The 26,432-nt window shown below is 38.7% G+C and overlaps 1 protein-coding gene across 1 annotated transcript in view; it reads right to left on the bottom strand.

The window, feature by feature from the left end:
- LOC122733284 (connector enhancer of kinase suppressor of ras 2-like) overlaps positions 1 to 26,432 on the bottom strand; it is a 565,211-nt gene that overhangs the window by 158,488 nt on the left and 380,291 nt on the right. The window contains exons 10-12 of the mRNA XM_043973567.1: positions 25,951 to 26,069; positions 24,544 to 24,758; positions 7,008 to 7,094 (exon numbers count right to left, since the gene is read on the bottom strand). Coding sequence (XP_043829502.1) covers positions 7,008 to 7,094; positions 24,544 to 24,758; positions 25,951 to 26,069 — 421 coding nt within the window. The remainder of the gene's footprint in view (positions 1 to 7,007; positions 7,095 to 24,543; positions 24,759 to 25,950; positions 26,070 to 26,432) is intronic.

Below are 26,432 nucleotides of genomic sequence, written 5' to 3'. Positions count from 1 at the left end.
CAACAACTTCCTGGCTCTTGCTTGAGCCATAAAATCACACTTGGGAATGATTCCAAGATGGCTGGTGGCAACAGCCTCCAATTAAAAGCTAATAGAAATAGATTTCTTGGGGGGGGGGAGGGTTTACACAAAAATGTGACTATTTAAATCTTCATTAAATTCACCACTTAGTACATTATTTCTAGGCCAATTAACAGCATGAATTAATATGCATTGAATACTTAACAACCAATCTCTGAAGCACCAATAAGAAAACTACCTGGTGTGCTCTTGCCAAATACATATTGTGGTCTAGCTCAGGAAAAGAGTGGCTCAGCAGATGGGGGCAGGGGGTGGGAAGCCAAGGCTTGGCTCCTCTGTTTCCACTGCTGTGCTTATTTCTAAGGATATGATTTATGTGTGCTGGATCAGAGGGAACAATGGCGCATAGTAAGTAGACCTGAGTTTGCCACTATGGGCAAGTCACTTCACTGCTCGGTTTCCTACTATGTAAAATGGAGCGAGGGGGATTAAGTCTTGTACAGGTCTAAATCCTAAGCTCCTAAGTACTTGGAGCTGTGTTGTGATATCTGAAGGAGGCTGTAAGGAGGACATAACGTAGAATGTATGAAAACTGGGTGTGTTGTGTTGTTATGCTTTCTAACAAGCCCTTAGGAATAACACTGGCCATTTCTACCCCAAGTCAAGTATCAACTGAGGCTGATAGAGACTCTTTAGCTACCATCATATTCCAAAGTATATATCATATGCTCTGCTCAAATAGCATGACTATTATTTATCCTCCTCCAAGAATAGTCTTCATTTTAGTTACATGATATCGGCAAAGCAAATGATTTAATCTGGCTACTTGGCAGGCCCTCCTATGTTCGAGATTGCAATGAAACATTACAATAGCTGTTAATGGTCAGAGGGGAAAGAGATTGGGAGGTAGCATATGCAGCGAGGGTGTTCTGGGCACCAAATGGCACTGATGAGATCATGTCTTCATTTTGGAACTATTGCTCTGTTGGGGCCACACTCCCTAAAAAGGATTCCTACTCCAGGAGGAGCATCTTATGGAGTGAGACTTTACATTAGGAAGCTGGTATCTTTCTTGGACCAAAAAGTGAGTGGAACCACCTAAACGCAGAGACAACCAGGGTCCAAAGCAAAGTCTTGAGGAGAAACAGGTACACACTTTTCTTTAAGTCTGTACTGGAGCACTGTTAGAGCCATATTCATGTTTTGCAAATACACCTCTCCATAAGACTACTTATAAAACCTTGATTTACAAACTTGATTGAACTTTTTTTTCAGGGAAAAGATGAAAGAGAACACTGATCCATACTGACTCAGGCTCCTTCTTTTCATGAAGAAGCGTGCCTCTGGACAGAAGAAGTATGCTTTGCCAATATCCTCAGCTTTCATTGCCACCAAAATACAGTTACCATTTCATTAACTGCCCTGTTGAAAGTTTTCAGGCTTTCTAGGTGTTGGTCCAGAATTGGTTGGTCCACCTTCTATTCCTGCCTGTTCTGCTCTTATCGCTGGCCATTTTAAAATTTGCATACCTTCCCTTTGAGATTATCTGCAATTTGTCCTGTATATAGCTTGTTTGTACATAGTTGTTTGCATATTGTCTCCCCCATTGGACTGAACTTCTTCTTCTTCTTCTTCTTCTTCTTCTTCTTCTTCTTCTTCTTCCTTCTTCTTCTTCCTTCTTCCTCCTCTTCTTCTTCTTCCTCCTCTTCTTCTTCCTTCTTCCTCCTCCTCCTCTTCTTCTTCTTCTTCTTTTTTTAGTGAGGCAATTGGGGTTAAGTGATTGGCCCAGGGTCACATAGCTAGTAAGTGTTAAATGTCTGAGGCCAGATTTGAACTCAGGTACTCCTGACTCCAGGGCTGGTGCTCTATCCACTGCGCCACCTAGCTGCCCCTGGACTGAACTTCTTAAGAACAGGGACTGTCTTTTGCTTTTCCTTGTATCCCCAGCACTTAGAACAGTGCCTGACACATAGTAGGCACTTAGGAAATGTGGATGATTTACTGAATAATCCTGGAATGTGGGTTAGTTATTTACTTGAGTTCATCAGCTCTTTTACTCATAGGCCTTATCTTTCCAAATCTTTCTGTGATTCTTTGGAGTCTAGATCTCTCACTTATCTATTTTTTAGAGGAGGGGACCTTAAACTGAATACATTACTACAAATTGAGCTCCTAATGCTGCTAACCACAACAGAATGATGGTTTCTATATTCAACTCCAGGTGCAGAGTCTAATATTTGCTTTTGTTGGTAACATCTGGTTGTGCATTTAATTTATCATCATTCTGCCTAATTCATCCATTACTGTGAGGTTAAGGACATATACATTCAAAATTACTTATTTTCTCTGAGTCTCATTTGAAAAATTTGGATGAAAACTCCTTGAGTGTAGGGACTTGCCTCATTTTTATTTTTCTCTCCTGTTTCTTGGATAATGCCTTCCCCTTGTGGAATACCTTTCCTACTTACCCCACAGAGTGTGTGAAGATTAAAGGAAATGACATGTGATGGTGCTTTGCAAACTATAAAAGGACCAGTGGCCCCAAGCTTTCTGACTCTAGAGTCAAAAGGGGCCTTAAAGATGAATAATGATGATTGGGCCTATTTGCAGATTTCTTACATTTCAAGTATATATGCGTTCCTGGGTCCTTGCCCTGAATGTGACTCTTCCATTATTAGGCCACACTCTCTTCCTCTCTTAGCTATTTTTTTCTCTTAGTTAGTTATGCTCACCCTGTAACACATAAAAAGGTCGGGTACATTTAAGTGGACTTCACATTAAGAGCCTTTACTAGACACAGCTGAATTTATATCCTTTCCAAAATTTGGGAGGATAAAACACTGTACTCAGCCTTGTTGGGGCCACATCTGGACAGCCGTGTCCAGTTCTAGCCAGCATATTTTAAGTATTTGAGAAACTGAAAAACATTCAGAAGACAGTGACAGGTCTTGAGGTCATGCTGTATAAGGACCATCTGAAGGAAGTGGGACAAAAGCAGGCTTTGGGGAGTCAGGGAACCATGAGAACTGTTTTAAAGTATTTGAAGGACAAGTAACTGAAAGAAGGATTCAATTTGTTTTTGTTTGGTCCCAGAGGAAAGAACTAGAAACAGTTGGATGACACTTCAGAAAGGCAAATTTTGGCTCAATGGAAGGGACCACTTCCTGAGAGTTAGAGCTATCCAAAATTAGAATGGGTTGCTTTGAGAGGTCCTAGCTTCCTCCATTTTGAGAAATCTTCCCAAAAAGGTTAGATAAGCACTCATTGACTATGTTGTACAGAGGATTCCTGTTCAGGCATGGGTTGTACACTATGGATTCCAAGGTCCCTACCAATTCTGAGATTCTGTGACCAAGCATAATTCTCATGTCATAAGTACAAATAATAATCCTTTTTCTTTTTTTCCCTTTCCCCCCCCTTTTTTTGGTGAGGCAATTGTGGTTAAGTGACTTGCCCATGGTCACACAGCTAGTAAGTGTCAAGTATTCTGAATCCAGGGCCAGTACTCTATCCACTGCACCACCTAGCTGCCCTTAATAATCCTTTTTAATGTTATATTGAGAGTGGTTGTCAAAACATGACATGAACAATTCATTTTAGCTAGTTTAGTGTAATTCCCTTTTTCCCTGAGGCAATCAGGGTTAAATAACCTGCTTAGGTTCACACAGCTAGTAAGTGCCAAGTGTCTGAGGCTGGATTTGAACTCAGGTCCTCCTGACTCTAGGGCCAGTGCTCTATTCAGTGTGCTACCTAGCTGCCCCAGTGTAATTCCTTACTAAGACAATTTACTCTACTCATTTTCTAATAAATATTAATAGGTACAATGAGACATGATTTGTTACGTTTGCTTCTCTTGACATTTTTTTTGCAGGGCAATGAGGGTTAAGTGACTTGCCCAGAGTCACACCGCTAGTAAGTGTCAAGTGTCTGAGGCCAGATTTGAACTCAGGTCCTCTTGAATCCAGGGCCGGTGCTTTATCCACTGTGCCACCTAGCTGCCCCCATTTTCCACTCTTCTCTCATATTACTCTCCTCCTACTCATCTAGAATCTAGCCATTTTAGCCTGATCATCGTTCTGCATACATGACTATTCCACCTCTGATAACTGGGCCTTGGCACTGGTGGTCTCCCATACCTGGAATGGACTCTCTCTTTAACTCTGATTCACTTGAAGCAACTTCTTCTTCTTCTTCTTCCTTTTTTTTTAAGTGAGGCAATTGGGGTTAAGTGACTTGCCCAGGGTCACACAGCTAGTAAGTGTTAAGTGTCTGAGATTGGATTTGGACTCAGGTACTCCTGACTCCAGGGCCAGTGCTCTAGAAGCAACTTCTTCTTTAGGAAGCCTTTCCCGGTCCTCTCTAGTTGCTTTCCCTCCCCAAATTACCGCATATCTATTGTGGATATATCAGGTACATCATTATACATATTCATGTTGTTGGGACCATTAGAACTGAAGCTCCTCGAGGGCAGAGACTGGTTCACTTTTGTTTTTGTACTTCCAGTACTTAGTCAACAAGAATTTAGCAAATAAGCACTGTGCTAAAACAGTGGGGACACAAAGAAAGGCAAAAACATGGTCTCCACCCTCACACTTACTAAATGGCCAATCTGTACCTACATAAGAATTCCTTTTACCATATAACATCCAAGTGGTGACACAACCTTTGCTTGAAGACATCTAGTGAGGGTTAGAATAAACTGAGAATACTCAGAAATCAGCCTCGACCAAACATAACATTATATTACCCCTAGGATAAAAGCAACCTAGTTGTTATAACAGAATGCTTTTGATTATATCTCTGTCTTCTGTGGGGTAGAGAGTGATGGGAGGCCGTGTCCAAAAGGGAGTTCAGATCCTGAAAAAGGCTTTTTTCTGGAGGACATAGGTCAGGTTTGGGAAGATTGAAAGGAGCAAGTACCCATCAGTCCCTCTACCATGAATAGCTATACCTGCTGATTACAAGAGGAAATGTGGTACAGTGGAAAGAACATGTTCTCTAGAGTCAGAAAAAGTGGGTTCAAATCCTTCCCCTGACACAAATTACCTATTTAACTATGGACAAGTAACTTGGCTTCCCTGGGTCTCTGTTTTCTCATCTATAAAATGAGGGGTTTGAACTAGATGGCCTGTAAGATACCTTCTAATTCTACGATCCTATAAAAACATAGAAAAGAAACATGGTACTTTTTCAGACAAGCTGACTAATTCCATTTATATCTATAGGCATGTAGTGAGCTGTTTATATTTAGGATAGAATCAAGTCAGCAATAATCAATAAATTAACAAACATGTATTGATATAACCATGTACCAGGCACCTTGCTAGATGCTAGGGAGAGGGAGACAAAAATGAAAAAAATCCCTTCCCTCAAGAAGTTTCCTTTCTAACTCAGGAAACTATCTACATCTAGATACATGAACATACAGCAAAATAAATTCAAGGTAATGGCTGGAAGGTGATAGAATTAGTAGCTAAAGAGTTTAGGAAAGGCCTCATGAAAAAGACAGATGAGCTTCCCAAAAACTCAAGCTTCAAAGAAGAGGAGGTGAGGAGAGAGCACATTTTTGTGCAAAGGGATGGGACTGTGAAATTCAACGTCGCATATGAGGAACACCAAGAAGTCCAGTATGTCTGGAGAGTAGTTTGTCAAGAGAAGGAATAAATAACATTCTTTGAAATGTAGGTTGGAGCTGGGCTGCAAAAGGCTTAAATGTCAAACAGAGGGATTTGTAACTGATCCTAGTGGTACTAAGGGAACCAAGGGAGGTTACTGAGCAAGAGCAAGGGAGGGGACAGGATCAGCTCTAGACTTGTGGTCTAGGAATATCAGTTTAGAATCTGTGTGGCAGATAGTTTGGAAAAGAGAGAGGCTGGAGGCACAGAATAATGCAATTACTGTTGACAAATGATTCCAATTGTCTCTACCCAAAAAGTAATGACCTATAAGAAACATGAATCTAGGCATTTTCCACTGCTTTCGGTCATTCCTCTTGTAATGAATTTCATTAAAATATTAGCAACCAAGACTTTTGCCTTTACAAAGGAAACACACAAATTATATCCTTTAGGTTTCATTCTTATCACTTTAAGCAAGTCTCAAGCCTTTGGTATGTATACAAAATGCCACAGAAACTGCTGAAAGTCTAAGGAGGCTAAACCCAGCTAAGAAACTAAGACCTGGGGGAATGCGCATCAAATTTAGCTTACTTGGATCTTATTGATTCTTCCAGACATCCCCATGGACTACACAGGGGGCAAACTACCTCTCTGGTTAGATTTATTCTGTAATCAGATACTTAGTATTTTTCATAATTAAAGGAAAAGATTGTGACAGAGAGAAGGGGAAATAGGAAAACCAAACATCTTCAATGCTGGAAATTTTTCATGAGAAAAAAAAAATGTGCTCTTATCTTATATAAATACTCTGAGGTTAATTATCAGATAACTGGGGGTGGGGAAAAACCTAAAATTCCCTTCCTTCTCTTTCCTGACAGATCCTTGATTTTTAGCCAACCAAAAGGACAAGGGGAGTGTGTAAGAGCCTTCTAAGTGCCAAGTAGCCTGACTCTACCTGAAGAGCTGAAGCAGCAGGATGGCTAAGGTGCTATGGAGTACCAGCCAATTTCCTATCCAGTTTGGATTCCATTCCACATTTCTGATTGGGTGTAAAGTACTGTGTACATTCTCTAGATCCTTCCAACCTCTGTTTCCTCTTGGTTAATGTTTATGTGTTGCCTACCAGCAAATCTGTGTTTCTTGAAGTGTGTGTGTGTGTGTGTGTGTGTGTGTAGTGGTGGTGTTAGCACAGCCCAAGGCCAGAGGTGATGCCTCTGAGGAGGGAATATGATAGTAGGGGCTAGCTTAGGACAGTAAGAAAGAAAAACACTTGGTTTCCTATCTGTAATATTGCCTGCTTTTGACACTTTTAGACGGGAGAGAGTTTTCATAGGTGAGATTTCACCATCCCAGAGACATAATACTCACCTCTGCCACTTCGTCTGTGTACTCCATGTTCTCTGGAATCCCTCACCCAGCCATATTCAGGGGGCATGGAAACAGGCCTTGGTTCACCTGGAAACAGTCCAACAAGAACCAATTATTTTTTCACTCCATAATAATGCAAGGTTGCTGAAGGGGAGAAGATCCATTACGTGTTCCTTGCATAAAGAATATTAGTGTAGTCTCCGTATTTGCATACATCTATTATTAATGCTGATGTTTTCCCAAGTCATCATGCCTTGGCTCCAAACCAAGGTCCACAGAGTTGGTGCTAAAGCAATATATACAAGTTTGTTTTATCAGCGATACTTTGGCCCATATTAAAAATGTCACAGGCTGGCTACAGAAACTCAGCTAGCTCTATCTGAAAATCAGAGCAAATTCTGGACCAAGTAAATTAAATGCTAGGACAGAGGAAATTGGATAACAACAATCACCTGGGAGGGGAGGCGGGAAGGGGGAAAAGGGAGAGAAGATAGAAGAGGGATTTAAAAACAAAGGCTCCCAAATGATGGCATTTTGGGTAGTTTTCACTCAAGATATCCATTTAATCACATAGCACCGGCACAACAGGACAGGAAGCTTCTGTGTCTTTCATTCTATGTATAGACTTGTCAGTGGCTTTGGGGGCCCAACCAATAAGCCAGGAATATTGTAAACCTGACTTCAGGGGATTATCTTTTTGACCTTGTCAATGCACATTATCATCACCAAGCACATAAAACAGCCATCTAGATTGTGAGTCAACCCCAGTCAGAAACACACAGCTGAATCCCCAAAGCTTTCCAAATGCCAAGTGGAGACTAGCTATGCAGCCTATTTGTTTAAGGCTCAAGTTATTAGGAGAAAAAAAATTAGAAGCTGCCCAGCTACCTTATTCCCTCAAGAATAAGCCATACTGACAGTGCCCTAACACCTTACAAGAATTCCTTTACTCAGCCATTTGAATCTTCACTGTTAGTGATAATTATGAGAAACAAATTATATGCTCAGTGACTACACTGACAGGCTCATTTGGCTTTTTGCTAATTGATTAAACATTTTACTGACTAATAGTTTTCATTTGATAAACGAAAGAAAATAGTGAATGGTAAAATATTTTTAAAGGGAGAAGTTATCCATTTGTCATCACTTCCTCAGTACGTATGGGGATTACATTAGTCACTCTCTTTTATTCTATTAGTTCTTTTGTGACTGGAATAATCTGTTTAAAGAGGAATAATTAGAACAATAGTCATTTAGATTTATGATCCATTTTCTTTGCCTTGAATTTGATTTCCTTCTGTGTATTTTTCCATTACTTTGCCTTTACATATCTGCTCTCTGTGTTATTAACACCCGAACCCTTTGTAACCCAATGACAGCTGTCTGAAAAGGGTTTGCCCTAAACATCAGATGTGCTGGATTCGAATCTTGGCACCATCATATTATCTGTGGGTTCCTTGGCAGGTCATAGGATCATTGAGCTCAGGACATAAGATCATCTGGGCCAATCCACTCATTTTACCAAGGAGGAAAATGAAGGTGGAGGAGACAAAGTGGCTGGCCCCAAAGTCCTGTGGGTAGTAAAAGCAACAGAGTTCTGACGTCAAAGCCATATTAACCATTGGAACCTATGATAGAGCAAGATCTCATACTTTTCCAGCATAGTCATGTCTAAATATTACTTCGGAAGTCAAATAGTTTTTTGTTGCTTCAATGAACGTATTACACATCAATCATTAGTATACTCATTCAAGAAATTAGGTATACAATTACACCATGCACTCATTACATCATCATACAATTTTATGAAAATCCATGTCAGTCAGTTCATAAACATTTATTAAGCGCTTACTATGTGACAGACACTGTGCTAAGAGTTGGGTATGTGCAGTCGGCCCCACAGAATAGTCAGCATCATCCTCTCCTAAGCACAGGACTCCTGATTAAGATGGTGGAAATATCCATAATAATTCCACAATCTCTTTTGTAGTTTTAGTTCTTATACCTTTATTGGAGTTGGAACCATGAAATATCAGCTTGGCTGGTTTGTAATAAGATTTTCTCACCTCATGACTAATAAATAAGTCATTAGATCACTAGAAAATTCCAAGTTAGGAATAATATCCAGCTGGGTCTGAAGCTGTTACTCTATGATGCCAACCATCTGGATGAAAATAGGAAAACTCAAGTAAGTATCTTGATACATCTTTGGAAGTATCTGGTAAATTGACTCTTCAGGTTATATCCACATGCTTGGCAACATGGGTAACAGCAGTGGAAAGAACATTTGACTTGGAGTCAAACGACTTGGGTTTAAGCCTCATCTTTGGCTCTTAACAGTTTTTTTCATATCCCTGCTCTAACTTCTTGTGATAATTTTCCATTTTGACCATATGTGTATGATCAGACTAAACAGACAAGTTTATTTATGCTGGCTAGCTAAATTTCTAGCTAAATAGGTGGCTAGTCTAAATTTCACCTTGGGTTGGTTTTAAATTATTATCAAAAAGTGTGGCAAATCAAGATCACTCTATCCCAACAAACACCAAACTAAGTACTTTGACTCCAGCTAAGAATATCAAACCATGAACTAATAGAAATTGATATCCCAGTGATCTCCTTTCCCTATGCGCCACAAAATCCCTACAATTTTTCTGATATTCCTTCAAGCAAAACTCTACTTCTACCTGGTCTTGACTGGCAACATTATACATTTTTGAAGCAGACAAGCCTACCACTGTGATGCAAAGCTATTTGAAGTTTTTCAGAATGCAGCAAATCCTTTGAAACCTGTACTAGACACACTGAGGCTAAATCAAGGCAAATAGTACATCAAATAAGTGTATGGAACTCCATAGTCCAAGGGGTGGCACAAGTAGATATATAAAATGGACTCCAAAATAAATGGGACAAATGTATAAAGGACAGAATCATAAATGGCTTGAGAAATTCTGGGACCTAACAACTATTCAGGTTAATGTCAAGGGGGATACCTCTTGGGGGAGATTGCTTATAGTAATAGAACTGGACTGAGGGGAATGTGGTGCTGACCCACTGTGGTAGTTTCTAAGGATGAAAATGCAAACTGTAGTAAAATGGGAACAATGACCATGAACTCTGATACTAACTAGGTTTTGTCCAACAATATCTTTTATCTTTCAGGACCTAAAAAGCATTGCTCTCTACACTTGAGAAGAGGAGGAAAGAGAAGCTGTTTGTCTCTGCATTTCCTTCTTGTCCAAGCACTTGCTGGGCTTTGGAGTATATTCGTGCCAATCAATGCAGAGAAATTTCATAAATGCCAGAACATGGGTTACAAAAAATAAACCCAAAGAACACAACTGCCAATTTTGTGTAATGATTTTCCAGAGTGAAAGCTGTTAATTTACACAAAGGGCATATTGTGCCATGCCACAGGAAAGCTTTCTCTGAGCAGCAGCAGTAATAATAATGTTTTGGCGGGGAAATCCTGCTTGCTTTTTATGAAGGTTTTCACTTCTGATGGACAGCATTTGTGTGTCAGCCAATGGACAGCAAAATTTTCAGACCTGAGGGTTTGGCCAACATGGAAGAACACATAGCAAACAATTTGTTCATTTTCACAGGAACAACATTTCCTACTTAAGATTCTTGAGAATTACAAAGGAAACTTGAAATTAATGAAACTTTTTACCTCATCTTTCTTTTCAACTGACACAATGACACGTTCATTAATTTCTAAGTTAACTATACAGGACCTTGAGGAATGGTGCTATATAAAGAACCAATAAATACTCAAATAAATAGCTTCTTCAGTCTGCACAACAATTCCAAGGTTCTGGAACAAGGATTGTAAATAGGCACTTCGGGTTAAAGACATTGGGAAAGAAAACACTAGCGATGCTGAGGTTTGTGAAATTGTGGGCATGATGGTGCCATAATTTTTAAGAGAATAATTATGATTCTTGGTCTTCATTTTCTACTCTGCTCTGTTATGATCAAGGCATAACAAGGATGAAGGGAATAGCTAAATGGGGGCCATGACAAGACTTTGTTAGTCAATTTGGTAATTCCAAATCTAGAGTGAATGTAGTGGTTGTTCAATAATAAAAAGGCAAACAAAAGAAATCCAGTGTAATATTTGGTAGTTGTGTTGGTGGTCTAAATAAGCAAAGCATATAGGAAGATTCTGCATATTAATGACAAGAACTATATGGGTTTAATTCTTCCTTCCTCTCTTTTTCTTAGTGGTTATTTTTCTCCTTTGAAGAAATGATCTGGTCTGAACTCATTACCCCAGCTTTCCTTCATTCTTACACTAGCCCAAACTTGATGCATTCCATTAATCTTGAATATGGAAAATGGCCTTGAAAACAGGTCCTTTCTCATCCTAAATGACTGAATGAATACTATTACCTTTGCCACCACCAAATGATGATGATAAAGGGGTGGATGGTATACAACTGAAATATTTAGTCATGATACTGGTGTTTACAATTATCCACATGTTAAGTATTATGTCATAAGGTATCCATATGGTTTACAAAATATTTCTATTTTTATAGATTTTTGCTGTTGTATAAACATAACCCCAAATTTCCATACGGCATGTGTCATTCTTCTAAAGGAAGAATTTGAGCACTTAACAAGATTTGGATTATATGAGAACTGCAGTTTTCAAAATGTATTGATATGGGGCAGCTAGGTGGCGCAGTGGATAGAGCACCGGCCCTGGAGTCAGGAGTACCTGAGTTCAAATCCGGCCTCAGACACTTAACACACACTTACTAGCTGTGTGACCCTGGGCAAGTCACTTAACCCCAATTGCCTCACTAAAAAAAAAATGTATTGATATATATTTGCTCTTACACAATAGACAGATCCCATCAAATAGCCAAACAAACATCTTTGAAAGGAAATTCCCCCCAAGAGCTATATTATCACTTATCAGCAGTTCTTTTTTTTTGGTGTGGTGTCATTAACATTAACTGCTATTGTGGTATTTTAACAGAGGTCTATTGTCTCTTCAAGCTAACTTTATTGATATTACTGCAGTGGAAGATACTGTACTTCTGTCTATAGAACTTCAAACAAATATTCTCATTTTTTCCTGTGAATTCTTCGTATGAATCATTCCTTACATATCAATAATATTCCATGACATTAACATACTCTAATTTGTTCAGCTACTCCCCAATCATTAAGTAAATATATTGTTTCTAGTTTTAGGTTATCACAAATAATGATGCTATAAATATTTTGTTTATATGGATCTTTTCTTGCTGTCAATAAACGTCTTGGACTATATAGTGAGCCATTGGGTAAGAATAATTTAGTAAATTTTCTTACATAATTCCAATTGTCTTCCAGAATGGTGGAAGCAAGTTACATATGCATTAGGAGTAAATTAGAATACCGGTGGACCTACAGTCACTTCAAAATGAGTTTTCTCTTCTTTTGGCAATTTTCTGAGCAAAAAGATATTAGTTGATACCTCAGGGTTTTTTACATTTGCATTTCTCTAACTATTAGTGACTCTAAATATTTTTTCAGGTGGTATTATTTGTATTTTTTCTTTTGAAAACTGATCATTCTTGTCTTTTGACCATGAGGGAATGACTCTTAATTGTACATATTTATGTCAATTCCCTGCTTATATTAAATGTCTGACTTTTGTCTGATATTTAATGCAAATATGTTTCCCTTAAACTGTACCTTTCCTTGTGATTACAGGTGCATTGATATTATATGGGTGAAAACTTTAACATTTTGTTTAATCAAAATAATCTAGGGGCAGCTAGATGGCACAGTGGATAGAGCACCGGCCCTGGAATCAGGAGTACCTGAGTTCAAATCCGGCCTCAGACACTTAACACATACTTACTAGCTGTGTGACCCTGGGCAAGTCACTTAACCCCAATTGCCTCACTAAAAAAAAAAATAATCTATTTTGCTTTTGATGATGTCTTCTCTCCTTATCTGGTTACAAATCTTTCTCCTATCTACCATTGTAAAAGATAAAACTTTATATTTGCCTCTAATTTTATGGTGTGACTTTTTATATCTAAATAATTTATCCATTCAGAATTTATTATGTTATAAAGTATATGATGGGGGCAGCTAGGTGGCGCAGTGGATAGAGCACCAGCCCTGGAGTCAGGAGTACCTGAGTTCAAATCCGGCCTCAGACACTTAACACTTACTAGCTGTGTGACCCTGGGCAAGTCACTTAACCCCAATTGCCTCACTAAAAAAAAAAAAAAAAAAAAAGAGAAAAAAAAAAGATAAAGTATATGATGTTTATCAAAACCTAATTTTGGTGAATGATAATAAAGTATATTTTGGATATGTTATTTGACATGCCTATGGGACATCCAATTTGAAATGTCTCATGGACAGTTGGAGATGTTTGTCTGGAGTTTAGGAGAGAGCCCTAGGGCAAGGACTAGGAAAAGATCTTAAGAGCCATCTCGTCCAACACATAACTTATAACATACTCAACAAGTGGTAATTCAATCTCAACTTTAAGACCTACTATGAGGGAGACCCCATTCCCTCCCAAGGAAGCCCTTTCCAATAGTTCTATCTGTGTCTTCTTACCCTACTAGGTACACTAGAGCCATCATTATTATCTCTCCCACTCCCACCCTCTCACAACCTTGGACTCTGCTCCTGCGTCACCTGATCAGGAAGTTTTCAGCCCACACATCTAATCAGCAGACCGCTCATGCTCCAACCAGCAATCTCCTCTCTCCTCCTTCCCACACAGCATTGGATTCTGCCCCTTTGTTCTTATCTTGCCCAGAAGCAGACTTCCATGCCAATTTCTGGTCATCTCCACTCCTTGCTGCCATGTGCAGAACCCTTCACATTCCTTTACCGCTCTCCTTTAGGAGTTGTCTTCCCCACTAGAATGGAAGCTCCCTGAGGGAAGGAACTATCTTACTTGGTTTGCTTGTATTTGCTTCTCCAGTGCTTAGCACAGTGCTTGGCACATAGCAAGTGTTTAATATCTAGCTGGCTACATGTCTCTATAATTGTTAGGAAGGTTTTTTAGATCATTGTCAAATTTGACTCTTGGCAATTTCTACCCTTCATTTCTGGCTCTTCCTCCACTTCTCTCTCCAGACAGAGCAGCTTGAATCCCTCTTCTAGGTGACAGTCCTCCAGATACTTCAAGACAGCTATCATGTTCTGCTAAGTCTTCTTTTTCCTAGGCTGAATTTCTCTTTACTGAGGTCTTTTATTTTTGTAAAAATTATCTTGTAGTTATATACTCATATGTATGTTTTTGTAGGTTAATTCCAAGATATTATATTTTTATGTTAAATAGAATTTACTTTCCTATCTCCTGGGCTTTATTAATAATGCAGAGGCAGCTAGATGGTACAGTGGATGGAGCACCGGCCCTGGAGTCAGGAGGACCCGAGTTCAAATCCGGCCTCAGACACTTGACACTTACTAGCTGTGTGACCCTGGGCAAGTCACTTAACCCCAATTGCCTCACTAAAAAATAAAAATAAATAAAATAAATGTTTAAAAAAAATAATGCAGAGAAAGGTTGATAATTTTCATAGATTTCTTTTGTATTATGCTTAAATGAAGTGATTGTCTTGATTAACTTGTTTGAAGGTTCTCTTGGGTTCATTAAGAAAAGCATAGGAGGGGCAGCTAGGTAGCACAATGGATAGAGCACTGGCCCTGGATTCAGGAGGACCTGAGTTCAAATCCAAACTCAGACACTTAACATTTACTAGGTGTGTGACCCTGGGCAAGTCACTTAACCCCAATTGCCTCACCAAAAAAACCCAAACCAAACCAAACCAAAACAAAAAAACCCAAACAACAAAAAAGAAAAGCATAGGAAAAAAGCATAGAAACATCTGAAAATAGAAGTGACTACACCTCTACTGTAACCATGTTTTCCCTCAGTTTCTATTTTTTTATATTACTGTTCCAACTAGCAAGCATCATGGTATACTGGGGTTGTATCCCTGGCACTTAGTAGGTTGTGTGTGAGACCATGAGCAAGTCTTTGAGCCTTGGGCAACTCTCTAAAACACCTACTGTGGGTTGGGGGCAGGAAGGGAACAAATATTTTTTAAGTGCATACTATGTACCAGGGACAAAACAAAGTGCTTTACAAATATAATCTCATTTGATCTTCACAATAACCCTGTGAAGTACGTACTAGATTATGCTCCATTTTACAGTTGAAGAGATTGAAGAAAACAGAGCTTAAATTACTTGCCCAGAGTTACACAGCTTGTAAGTGTCTGAAGTTGGATTTGAACTCAGATCCCAGAGCTCTATTTACTATACCATCTAGCTGCTTCTACTCTATTTAATCATAGAAGAGTTCTCTCACTGAGAAATTCTTCCATGTATTGTTATAGATAGCATTTCTACAACTATATCAAATAGTAATGAAGGCACTGATCAGCCTTGTTTTCCCTCTGAACTTAGTGGGAAACTATTAGTGTTTGTTATTACAAATAATGCTATCTCTTGTTTTAGAGAAATACTCTGAATCCTGTTAGAATAAAAGACTTTCATTCCTGTCATTTTTAGTGTCTATGACATAAATGAGACCTCTATTTTGTCAAGGTTTTTCTCATGTGTATCACTATACTCATGTGATTTTAATTACTCACTATTAATATGATTTATTATGTTTTTCTAATGTTGAACCATCTTGTAATTCCAAATATAAAGTGATTAATTCCTCATGTCATTATCCTGTGCTCTTCCCTTCCCCACTTTTCAGCTCTCTTTTGTGTGTTGTCCCCTTACCCTCCCCCTCCCCTTAGGGTGCAGGAATTTTCTTTCTTTTTGCTTGTATTTGTATTCCCAGTGTAGCATAGTGCCTGGCACAGAGTTAGCGCTAATAAGTGCTTGTTGACTCCATTTGACCTGGAACTCCAATAAACTACCCCATCTCCCTGGCCTTCTGATTGGGAGCCATCACCTTTTCTAGCCTGACCAAGGCCCCTACATTGCCATTTCCAGGACATCTCCATCCTTCCCCACTCCCTTTACAACTCTAGCTCTGAAAGAAAAATCAGATCAACACTACCATCTCTGGAAAGGTTATGTCAGTTAAATGCTCTATGACTTTACTCACCATCTCTTTGACCTGCTGGACTAAAACACTCCTCTCTAACAACCACTCCCATATATGTAATGTTTTGGAATTATCAACATGTTGATTTTCTAGGTTTTAAAAACATTACATATTCAATTAATTAGTCTTTTCTTTCTCCCATGTATATATATACATATATATGTATACATGTATATATTAATAAATACAATGATTAGTTTAGCTATGTCACAAATGTTGAGATAGATGTTGTTCAATTATCATTTTTATTGATGTAATTATTTGTTTCTATGATTTGTTCTTTCACATACTCATCTTTTAAGAAAACAATGTTTACTTTGTATTTAAGTCTCCTTGTTTATTATCTACTTCATCAACTATAATTTTTATTGTATTATAGTCTCTTAATAATGTGTTTAACATGTCTACCTTTTTGCATTCATATATCCTCTAAGTCCTTAAAAATTTATAGGTACCTTATAATGTAGAAAAATAAGTATTCTCCTTACTATTCTCAATCAATAATCAACAAAGGCCTATTATATCTAATTTTGTTAGTATTCTCATGAGATTCTTAATATTTTCCCCATATGGCTTTCTGGTAGTTTTATATAAGTATGAAAGAATAATGTTGAAATTCTCAATAGTGTCAGTGTCTAGATTTCCTTATGACTGCCAGCTTATCTTGTAAGTACTTAGATGCTATGCCATACAATGACCACATATTTAATAATTATATTGTTTCATTAGGGGTAACATGGCAGGTTTGATAAAGATTCTGCTTTAGAACCAGGAAGATCTATGTTCAAGTCTTGCCTCTGGTACATACTGCCTGTGTGACCCTGAGAAAATAACAACCTCTCAGGGGTGGTGTAGGCAACTCTTTAAGACTAAGTTGCTGAAGGGCAGCTAGGTGGTACAGTAGATAGAGCACCAGCCCTGGATTCAGGAAGACCTGAGTTCAAATCCGGCCTCAGACACTTGACACTTACTAGTTGTGTGACCCTGGGCAAGTCACTTAACCCCAACTGCCACACACACACACACACACACACACACTAAGTTGCTGAGAAGGAACCAGTTTGCATTGCTAAAGGAAGTTTTTTCATATAGGAGCTTTCTTTATCTTTGGTCCCTATGCCTATCTCAACTGTTTCATCATCTATAGCATTCAAATGAGATCAAATGAGATAACATTTATCAAGTGCTTAGTGCATAGTAGACACTCAACAAATGCATATTTCCTTCTTTAAGATTATGAAAGATTCTATATGAAACATTTAGAATTACCTGGAATCAAAAAAAAAAAACAACAATTGAGTTAATCAAAAGAAAATCAAATACAATTTAGTTAGCAGGTTTAACCTTCCAGAACACATTGATAAAAAACCAATAAATAGGCAAAACAATTGAAATAAAGGTTCTGGTACTGTGGCAGAAGGAGCCATGATCCCAAACTGTCAGCAGAATCAAATGTCAAACATGGCTAAACTTGACAAAACCGCCATCATCTGATCAGATGCTTTGGCACACCAATGCTTAGTTGTCAGAGACAAATTTCCAGGCTGTGATTTCTCCAATCCAGTAAACATCACGGATTCCATCTTTTTTTCTGTCACTTTCTAATTTTCGAGGTATTAAATAAAACCAACTGCTTATAGGAGGAAATTCTGAGCTAATGTTTGTGTCAAAAAAAGGAAGTTTTTAGATGACAATTCAACATAGAGATTTGAAGCTTTTCTCTAGTTCTTTGCAAAGAGCATCTTGGTCCCCTACATAAAACACATTCAATAATGAGACAGAGAAAATATGTGGGTCCATATGCAGGTAGAAATGAAAACAGAAGATAAATTGAACAAATTAAAAGTTACTTAGTAGGCATTGAAATGCTGCATTGCCCCTAAAATAATTTCTACTTTAATTCAAATCAATATAATGAATAGTTCTTAAGAGCCTACTATGGACAAAAGAAACAATGTTAGGAGACAGGTACTCAAAGGTTTAAAGATGTGTACACATACGCAAACACACACACATACACCGATTTCCCATCTGGAGGGGCTGGTATTCTCCTAGGGATATTTACATAGATAAGAAATTATGCGAATTTAAAGGGGAGAGGAGAGTAATACCAACTCTGGGCTTTGGGAGAGGGTACCTTCAGGCAGCCCACTGAATTGCTCCTAAGCTAAGGATTCATTTAAATCAGTGCCCTTTATTCTGCCTTTTCTTTATGTAAACCAGGTTCATTATTAGATGTTAGTTTGCATATCTACCTTGGGAAATTATGAGGCACCTCAGGCTCTTCTACAAACCTTATTTGCATATGTATCCTTTTGTCCTAGGAGGGCAAGAAAGAATTACCAAGTTCTTTAGATGTCTGAATTTGCACATGGAAATAGGTTGCATATTACAACTCCCTGTGACAACACTGAAAAGGACCCCAAATCCCAGGGAAATTGGTGGGCTTAGGTGGTGGAAAAGTGAAGCACTAAAACTGTTCTTTGATTCTGTTTGACTCTTCATGACCCCATAGACCATAGCATATCAATATCGTCCATGGATTTTCTTGGCAAAGATATTGGAGTGGCTTGCCGTTTCTTTCTCCAGTGGATCAAGGCAAGCAGAGGTTAAGTGACTTGCCCAGCATCACACAGCTAGTTAGTGTTGGAGGTCACATTTGAACTCAGGTTTTCCTGAGTCCAGGTCCAATGCTGTATCCACTGCAGTGATACCTAGTTGCCCCCAGGTGCTATCCTGTAGCTTATTTCTCAAAGGTGACAAGTGCTATGAATTTTCCTTAAAGGATGTAATCCTTTTGAGTGCTCCAAGGGCCAATGGGCATATGTCAAATAAAAATCATTGCTGATACGAAAGCTTCATTTTCCTATGGTTTTTGTCTATAAAATTCAGTGCAATGCAAGGATTAATTCCTTTTGATAATAAGCAGTTCACTTTTTTCTATTTTGAAGAGCACAGTGCTGGGGGGGAGTGAAGGGGAAACAAAATTTATATAAAGTATTCAGAATGAGTGTGAATAAAATAATAAATGTGAAATGTTTTGCAAACTTTCTACTGCTGTGTAAATGTTGGTAATTATTCAGTAGCGTGGCCACAGAAGAATATTATGAGTTCATGACTGGAAGTCACAAAAATATGATTTTGTGGTCATCAGTAATATTGATCAACAACAGGGCTTAGTTGCTTTCGTTACAGAATACATGACCTTCATAATCAAGGCTGAAAGTGTTGTGGGCCCAAAGTCCCCCAGAAGTTCTCTGCACACATTGAGGAATCTTCTCCTTGAGAAACTAAACCAGAGGACAGATATGTCTAGAGAGATAAGTGGAACCAAATCTGACTGAGCTAGCTTGGGGACCTCCAACCTTCATTCTGATCTCCCTTACCCCTGGGGAGATAAATTTGGGTGTGGCTGCTGCCTTTGTGTCCTGAAGAGAGAGATGGCTGGAGAGATCCACAGCCACCCCTCACCCAATTCCTCTAGTTCCTTCACTGAAGGAACTTTCCACAGTCAAATGGTCACCCCCTCCCCCCATCAGTCCCCTATAAAAGTACCTGCCAGTCTCCCGCTCGAGGAGATTGATACCTCAGAGCCCCGTGCTTTGTGCCTTTCTCCCCAAGAGAAGTCCAAGGATTTCTCTTGGTTTCCCTTCCCTTGCCCCTAAATAAACTACCATCTTATTCTAACTACTTTTGTGTACAAGAGGGTGTAATTCTTTAAAGAGGAATTCCTAAGAACCCCTACCCCACAACAAAAGGGAGAGAATGTACCTTTCTGATTCTCCAAACACTTTGCCAAGAACTTGTGCTAAGAGTTAAATTCTGAAGCACTTGGATCTTTTAAATAGCCCTTAGTAATAGGCACTGGCAGATAGATGAAACCCGAGTTAGTGGCTGGACCACTAGTGCCTGCTTTGCTGGCAAGTACACAGCTATTTGGGGGCACTCTTAGAGTTACAAAAAACATAGCCACACAGTTAGTGGAGTCTTGGTCTCATACATGGTGTTTCAAAGGAATTCCTCTCATATTATCATTTTTGTTATGTGCCTCACTAGCTAGGATATTTCCATTTTGTTCTTGCTCGTGACAGTTCTGCAAACCTCTTGAGTTGTTCATTCTAAATTGCTGTTCTGTATTTGAAGTACAAAATCATCAATTCTGGTATCTGGTGGATCTGAGTTTGCATCAGGACTAATGAGGATTGTTTTGAATGAACAGCTAAATGTCATAATCAAAAGAAAAGGGGGCACCAGGAGGGAGTCTTAGTCAAAACAAAACCAAAAAAAGGATCAAAATGTGAATGCTATCTTGTCCTTGCAATTCATTGAGGATTCCACTATGAGCTAGCTAATAACATCCTTAAGGTGACATTTCGTTTTAAAATATTAATCTCCTAATAATCCCAAATGCTCTTAATGCACTCTAATGCTATTAAATCTTTAAAATACACTCAGACTTTGGGGACACAATTTTTACATGTTCTTGGGGAAAAATTTGGGGGTGGTTGCCCAGATCTGTGATTTAATCAGTGATAGGAAATCCCATAATGGAAACTCCCTCCACAAATGCTTTTGCAAATTGGTAATGCATCAATAAATTATAGCCTTAGACAGTTGCCTGGGGTGGTAATACCCTAAATGACTTGCCCATGATTTGGGGAGCAATTCAGGGATGGGCCTTGGACCTAGGCCTTCCTGACTCCAAGACTAACCTTCTACCAAAGATTCTATGCCTTTCCTTCCTGGAAATAAATAAAAATCAAATACACAAATACACATAAAATCACACTTTCAATTCAGTTCAATTCAAATAACCAGTTAGTAAGCCCCTACTATGTCCAATGACCTGGGCTCAGCGTTGAGGATTCAAAGACAAAAATGAAACTAGCTCTCTCTCTGTGGGGTGGGGGAAACACTTGAAATGTATTAGGGTGGCTAGCTATTTAAAAAATAGATTCTTAACCTGGGGTTCACAAACTTAGTTTAAAAATATTTTGATAACTGTGTTTCAATATAATAGGTCCACAACATTAAAAGCTAAAGACCCCTTGATTTAAATGAATTTTATAGTAAATTTTTAAAAACCCTGAGGAATCATTCCTACATGGTTAATAAGTTTGTGCTGCAGTATGCTGACTTTCCTTAATTGGAGAAATACCTATCTAGGCTACCAAACATGCAGACTAAGTCATGTTTAGTGGAAACTATTTTTCACATAATCCTATTTTCAAATAATTATTTGACAGTTATTACTAAAATTAAACAAGGGATTTTCAACTCAGTATGGTATAGTAGACAGAGCAATGGTCTGGAAGTTGAGAGATCTACATTCCACTTCTTTCCATGCCACTGACCAACTATTTAATCTTGGGGTGGTCTTCTCTCTTGTTGCCATCTGTTCATCTTCAGTTGCTATGAAGCCTTTCCTCTCAGACTAGTCTGTTCAGCTCGTTTAGCTCACAGCGCTATTTATTTATTTATTCATTCTTCTTTTAATTTAATTTATTTATTTAGCTCCAGGGCTATTTCACCTTGACATCATCCTCCATTCTCTCTTTTATTCCAGTATCTGACAAAGAAGTGGCCCTTCTTTTTACCATGACCAACCATTCTACATGTTTCTTTGATCCCATGCCCTCCCATATTCTTCAGTAAAGTGCTTCTACAACTATCTACTTTCCCTCTAAACTTCCATCTCTCCCTATCTAATGATTCCTTTCTTGCTAGCTACAAATCCATCTAAGTCTCTCCAGTGCTTAAAAAAGCCTCACTAGACTGTACCAGCCTCTCAGGCTACAAGCTTTCCCACAACTCTCTTCCCCTTCTCAAGCTCTCAGAAGACAATGTGTCTGTTTATTGCCTCTACTTTCTCTTTCATTCATTTCTTAACCCTTTGTAGCCTGGTCTCCAACTACAGTGCTCAATTAAAATTGCTCTGTACAAAGTTATCAGTGATCTTTGGACTGAGAAATCTGATGCCCTTTTTTTCAACCTCCATCATTCTTAACTCATCTTCAGAATTTTACACTGACTCCCCTCCCCTCCTGGATACTCAAGCCTCTCTGGGTTTTCATGACAATGCTTTCTGTTGCTTCTCCTCCTACCTAGATGATTGCCCCTTCTCAGTCCCATTTGTGATATTATCATCCATCGCATATAGCCTAAATATGGGTATAGCCCAAAACTCTATCCAGGGTCCTCTTTTCTCTACATAATCTCTCAAGTGACCTTACCAGTTCACATGGTTTTAATTATCATCTCTATGCTGATGACTCCCAGACCTATCTAGATAGCCTCAGTCTCTCTTCTGAGAACTAGTCCTGCATCATGAGACTGCAGGAATTGAATGTCATATATGCATCTCATATTCAATATTATCTTTCCCCCACAGCTCATCCTTTCAAACTTCCCAGTTCTTGCCTGGGGTACTGTTATCCTTTCAGGTCAGAATTTCAGGGTCATCCTCAACTCATTCTCACTCACCCACATGTGTAATGTTGCCAAACCTTGTCATTTCTACCTCCATAACAACTCTCACATCCATTCCCTTCTCTCTACTCACCTGGTCACCACCTTATTTCTTGGCACACAGTAACTACTTAATAAGTACTAATCCATTCCTTCATTTAGATACTCTTCATTGCTAGAAATAACAATGTAAAACAATGGCAGCAATAGTACCAGCACACCTTGCTTATGACATCAACAACATTAGCTATGGAAATGAAAACTAAAAGATGGGAGTATTTAGTAACTTTTACAAAGCCTTCACTACTCCTACAAAAGAAGTTGCTTCTCATATAATCTAATTTATCCCAGTGTAACTGAATTTCCAAGCGGTAGATTAATGGAGCTTTTCTTAGGGAATATGAGTTTATACATTGATTTCTTACTTTCTCAGATGCAATGTCATAATTATTACAGGTAAATTAATATTATAGAGGAGTACAGTGTTCACTTGCCACAAAAATGGCTCAACATAACACTCTTATTTGGCGAAAGTCTGAGAAAGAGATGTAGCCACTATACTCTAATGAAATTGTATATATATACATATTCATATATGTACAAATAAATATACATATATAAATATTTATGTATGTGTTCTCCTGTAAATGTATCACATAGTATAACAATTGCCACCAAATATAAGGCATTAAACACCAAGGGAAATATGATTTGCTTCACATCTGAAATGCTGACCAAGAAGTAAAAATAAATAACTGAATTTTGCCCTCTCCTTGATAAATGAGACAATGAGTACCTCATTTTGTAAATGCTTTAGCATCTAGTACAGTGGTATGTGCCCTGGAGCCATTCAATAAATATTTGAGAGATTTCAATTACTTTTACATTTACAATGTCATAATATTCAGTGTTCATGGGCAAAGTTTCTTATTTTTTTATGGATCAGTGGTTAATTGGATCATAGGAGTTTATGTACAAAAATGAAAGTAAGAATGTGGCGGGGGGGGGGTGGCTAGGTGGCACAGTGGATAAAGCACCAGCCCTGGATTCAGGAGTACCTGAGTTCAAGTCCGGCCTCAGACACTTGACACTTACTAGCTGTGTGACCCTGGGCAAGTCACTTAACCCCCATTGCCTCCCCCCCCCCCCAAAAAAAAAAACCAAAAAAAAAACCCAAAACCAAAAACAAAAAAAAAAGAATGTGGGGACGTTTTATATAGACAATTGGTGCTCAAAGAGACCATATACTTTTAGAGTGGCTGACTTTTGGGGGAGTACACTCAGCTCTGTTTTCTATTTGTACTGAGTTATAATCCAGAGGCATTGTGAAAAAAAGATCAATAAAGGAGGCTGAGCACCTCAGAAGGAGGTGGCAATATTCCCTTGACAACCATGAACCAACCTTAGCAAAACAGCTAAAGAAATAAGAAACTCTGATGACTTTCTGTGATCAGAGCACCACAGAGAGGAAAAAGGTCAGTCATTTAATGAAATCCGTGGTACCTTCCAAGTAATCTCCTGGGGAAGAGAAATTCATTTTAATTTTGGTATATAAGGGCTTAGATAAACAATAATATCCAGGCAATATGTATGTGAAGCTCTGACGCCAAATTTATGGCACCTAAATTTGTCACTTGGTTTCATGGGCCCAGGATCCTTAAGCACTCGGCCAGGTGCTCTTTGCCTACCCCTGTGCAAGATAAAGAAACTGAAGGTCTGAGGCCTAGAACCCTAGCCTCTGAGTCTGTAGTAAAATGGATTAATCTCCTGAAAGCCATGAGAAATGGTGAAATGATACAATTCTCTATTATATTTTGATAGCTAAAAGAACAGTTTTGGGTTTTTTTTACCCCCAATCAACTTTTACCTTCTGGGGACCAGATACCATTTTGGAAATGAAAGAAGGTCATTAATTTAATTTGCTAAGTATATTGCCTTCGAAGGGCCAAAAGCACTCAGGTATACCTTGAGGAGGCCTCTCTTTTCTTCGAACACTTGTAGATCTTCCTCTTGGATGCTCGCTGCCAGTCGGACGGTTATCATTTTCAATTAATGTGTAGTATTTCAAGGTTGCAGGTTCCACGAATAAGCCACGCTCTCTCCTCCCAGGTCTACCTGCGGCAGATGTTCCAGCCCCAGGTTCACTGAAGTCTTCGTAAGATATTCTTGGTATGCCATCCCTAAAGCAAACATCCAAATATTTGTTTAAACTGTCAGTGAAAGGGCATCTATGCAGCCATTGTAAACCTTGCAGAGAGTTAAGAAAAACAATGTCCTATGTGTCCTTTAGATGTTAGAAATCTCGTTATGGTAGAATGATGGCTTAACTCAAATTCACACCAGAAGTAAGGAAGCATATAATTTGTTTTGCAAAACTCAAATCCTAACAATTTGGTCCAAATCCTGACAGTCTGCCCTGAAAATGAAACTGTTCACAATGGCAATAGAAGAGGAATAACATTATTGCTTTTGATTATCATGCTTCTGATTATCATGCATTATTATTATTATGCTTTTGATGATTGTAACAAGATGAAATGATGATCTGAAAATATGCTCCAGAGAAATCACAATGATTTCAGTCTTATGTGGTCCTGAAACTACTAGCTTCTTATTAATTTCTGATGGAATCGTGATAATAACATACTCTGATCATTGGCATATACAGAAGTTGCTTGTGCCACTAAAGTTTAGAAAATCTGGAGTAATGGGGTGGGTTAGAGAGAGGATAGCCAGAACAATTTTACTGTTTTGTTTTAGATCAGAACTCCAGAAGCAAGCAAGCAACAAGAGTGTGAGAACTATCTGTGTTTAGAACAGCTCTTGGAAAGAAGAGCTACTCAACTATTCTGCTTATCAGGCCACCCATCAGAGGATCAAGTGGTAAGAGAATCTGTTTTTCCTATTCACCTGTCTGAGAAAGGAAGAAGTGGATTTCAATAACCTACCTATAAACTAATGAGACAAATCAAGGGGTATGGATAGTGGATCTTCCCTTATTTCACTTGTTGTCAGGAAAAATCACATGTGATTGAGTAGTCATAGTATTTTCTCGAACCAAATCCTTTTGTTGTTCCTGTTCTACCTTGATGTGCTATCAGGCAGAGGATTTTTGGTGCTGGGTATCATGGATATCAGGAAGGAGGAGAAGACACAAGTGAACTGTTTTCTTGAAGACTAGCTTTTGTTTTGCTTGGCTATACATGTTTGTAACTGGTCTTGTTTTTTCTCTTTTTCAGTGGTGGGGAGGAGAGAGGAGGAGAAGGGAAGTCAGAGGTGGGAGAGAGAATTCAGACAAAAAAAGAAAAGAAAATTGAATGAAAAAATTAATAAAATTTTAAAAATGAAGACCCAACCATCAGTGAGATTTACCTTGGCCTATGTTGTCCAGGCATGGGTGAATGAAAGAATGTCTCCTCTTCCACTTGGGTATGTTGGTCCACGGTTCTAACAGATTCTGTGGGCCTGCTCACCCCTGTTGCACCTAGACCCTGCAAGGCAAAAATAAGACATGAACTAAACTGTTATCAAATAGTTGTGTTTCATAAAGTATGCAGATCTTTTCCTAAAGGTGCCACTGGCTATTCCAATTTTTAAGGGAGATAGTATTGCTGTCAGGGTTTTCTGTCAACATGAGAGAGGAGTAAGAGGGCATGACAAAGCTTATTTAATTAGGAAACAATAGGCCCGTCTTGGTATTTAATTTTTTTTTTTCGGGGCAGTGACTTGCCCAGGGTCACACAGCTAGTAAGTGTCAAGTGTCTGAGGCCGGATTTGAACTCAGGTACTCCTGAATCCAGGGCCGGTGCTTTATCCATTGCACCACCTAGCCGCCCCCGTATTTAATATTTTTT

This window comes from Dromiciops gliroides, chromosome X (assembly GCF_019393635.1).
Source record: "Dromiciops gliroides isolate mDroGli1 chromosome X, mDroGli1.pri, whole genome shotgun sequence".
Lineage (NCBI taxonomy): Eukaryota > Metazoa > Chordata > Mammalia > Microbiotheria > Microbiotheriidae > Dromiciops > Dromiciops gliroides.
Note: the sequence above shows the minus strand (reverse complement) of the source record. Positions and strands in the feature narration are given on the sequence as shown.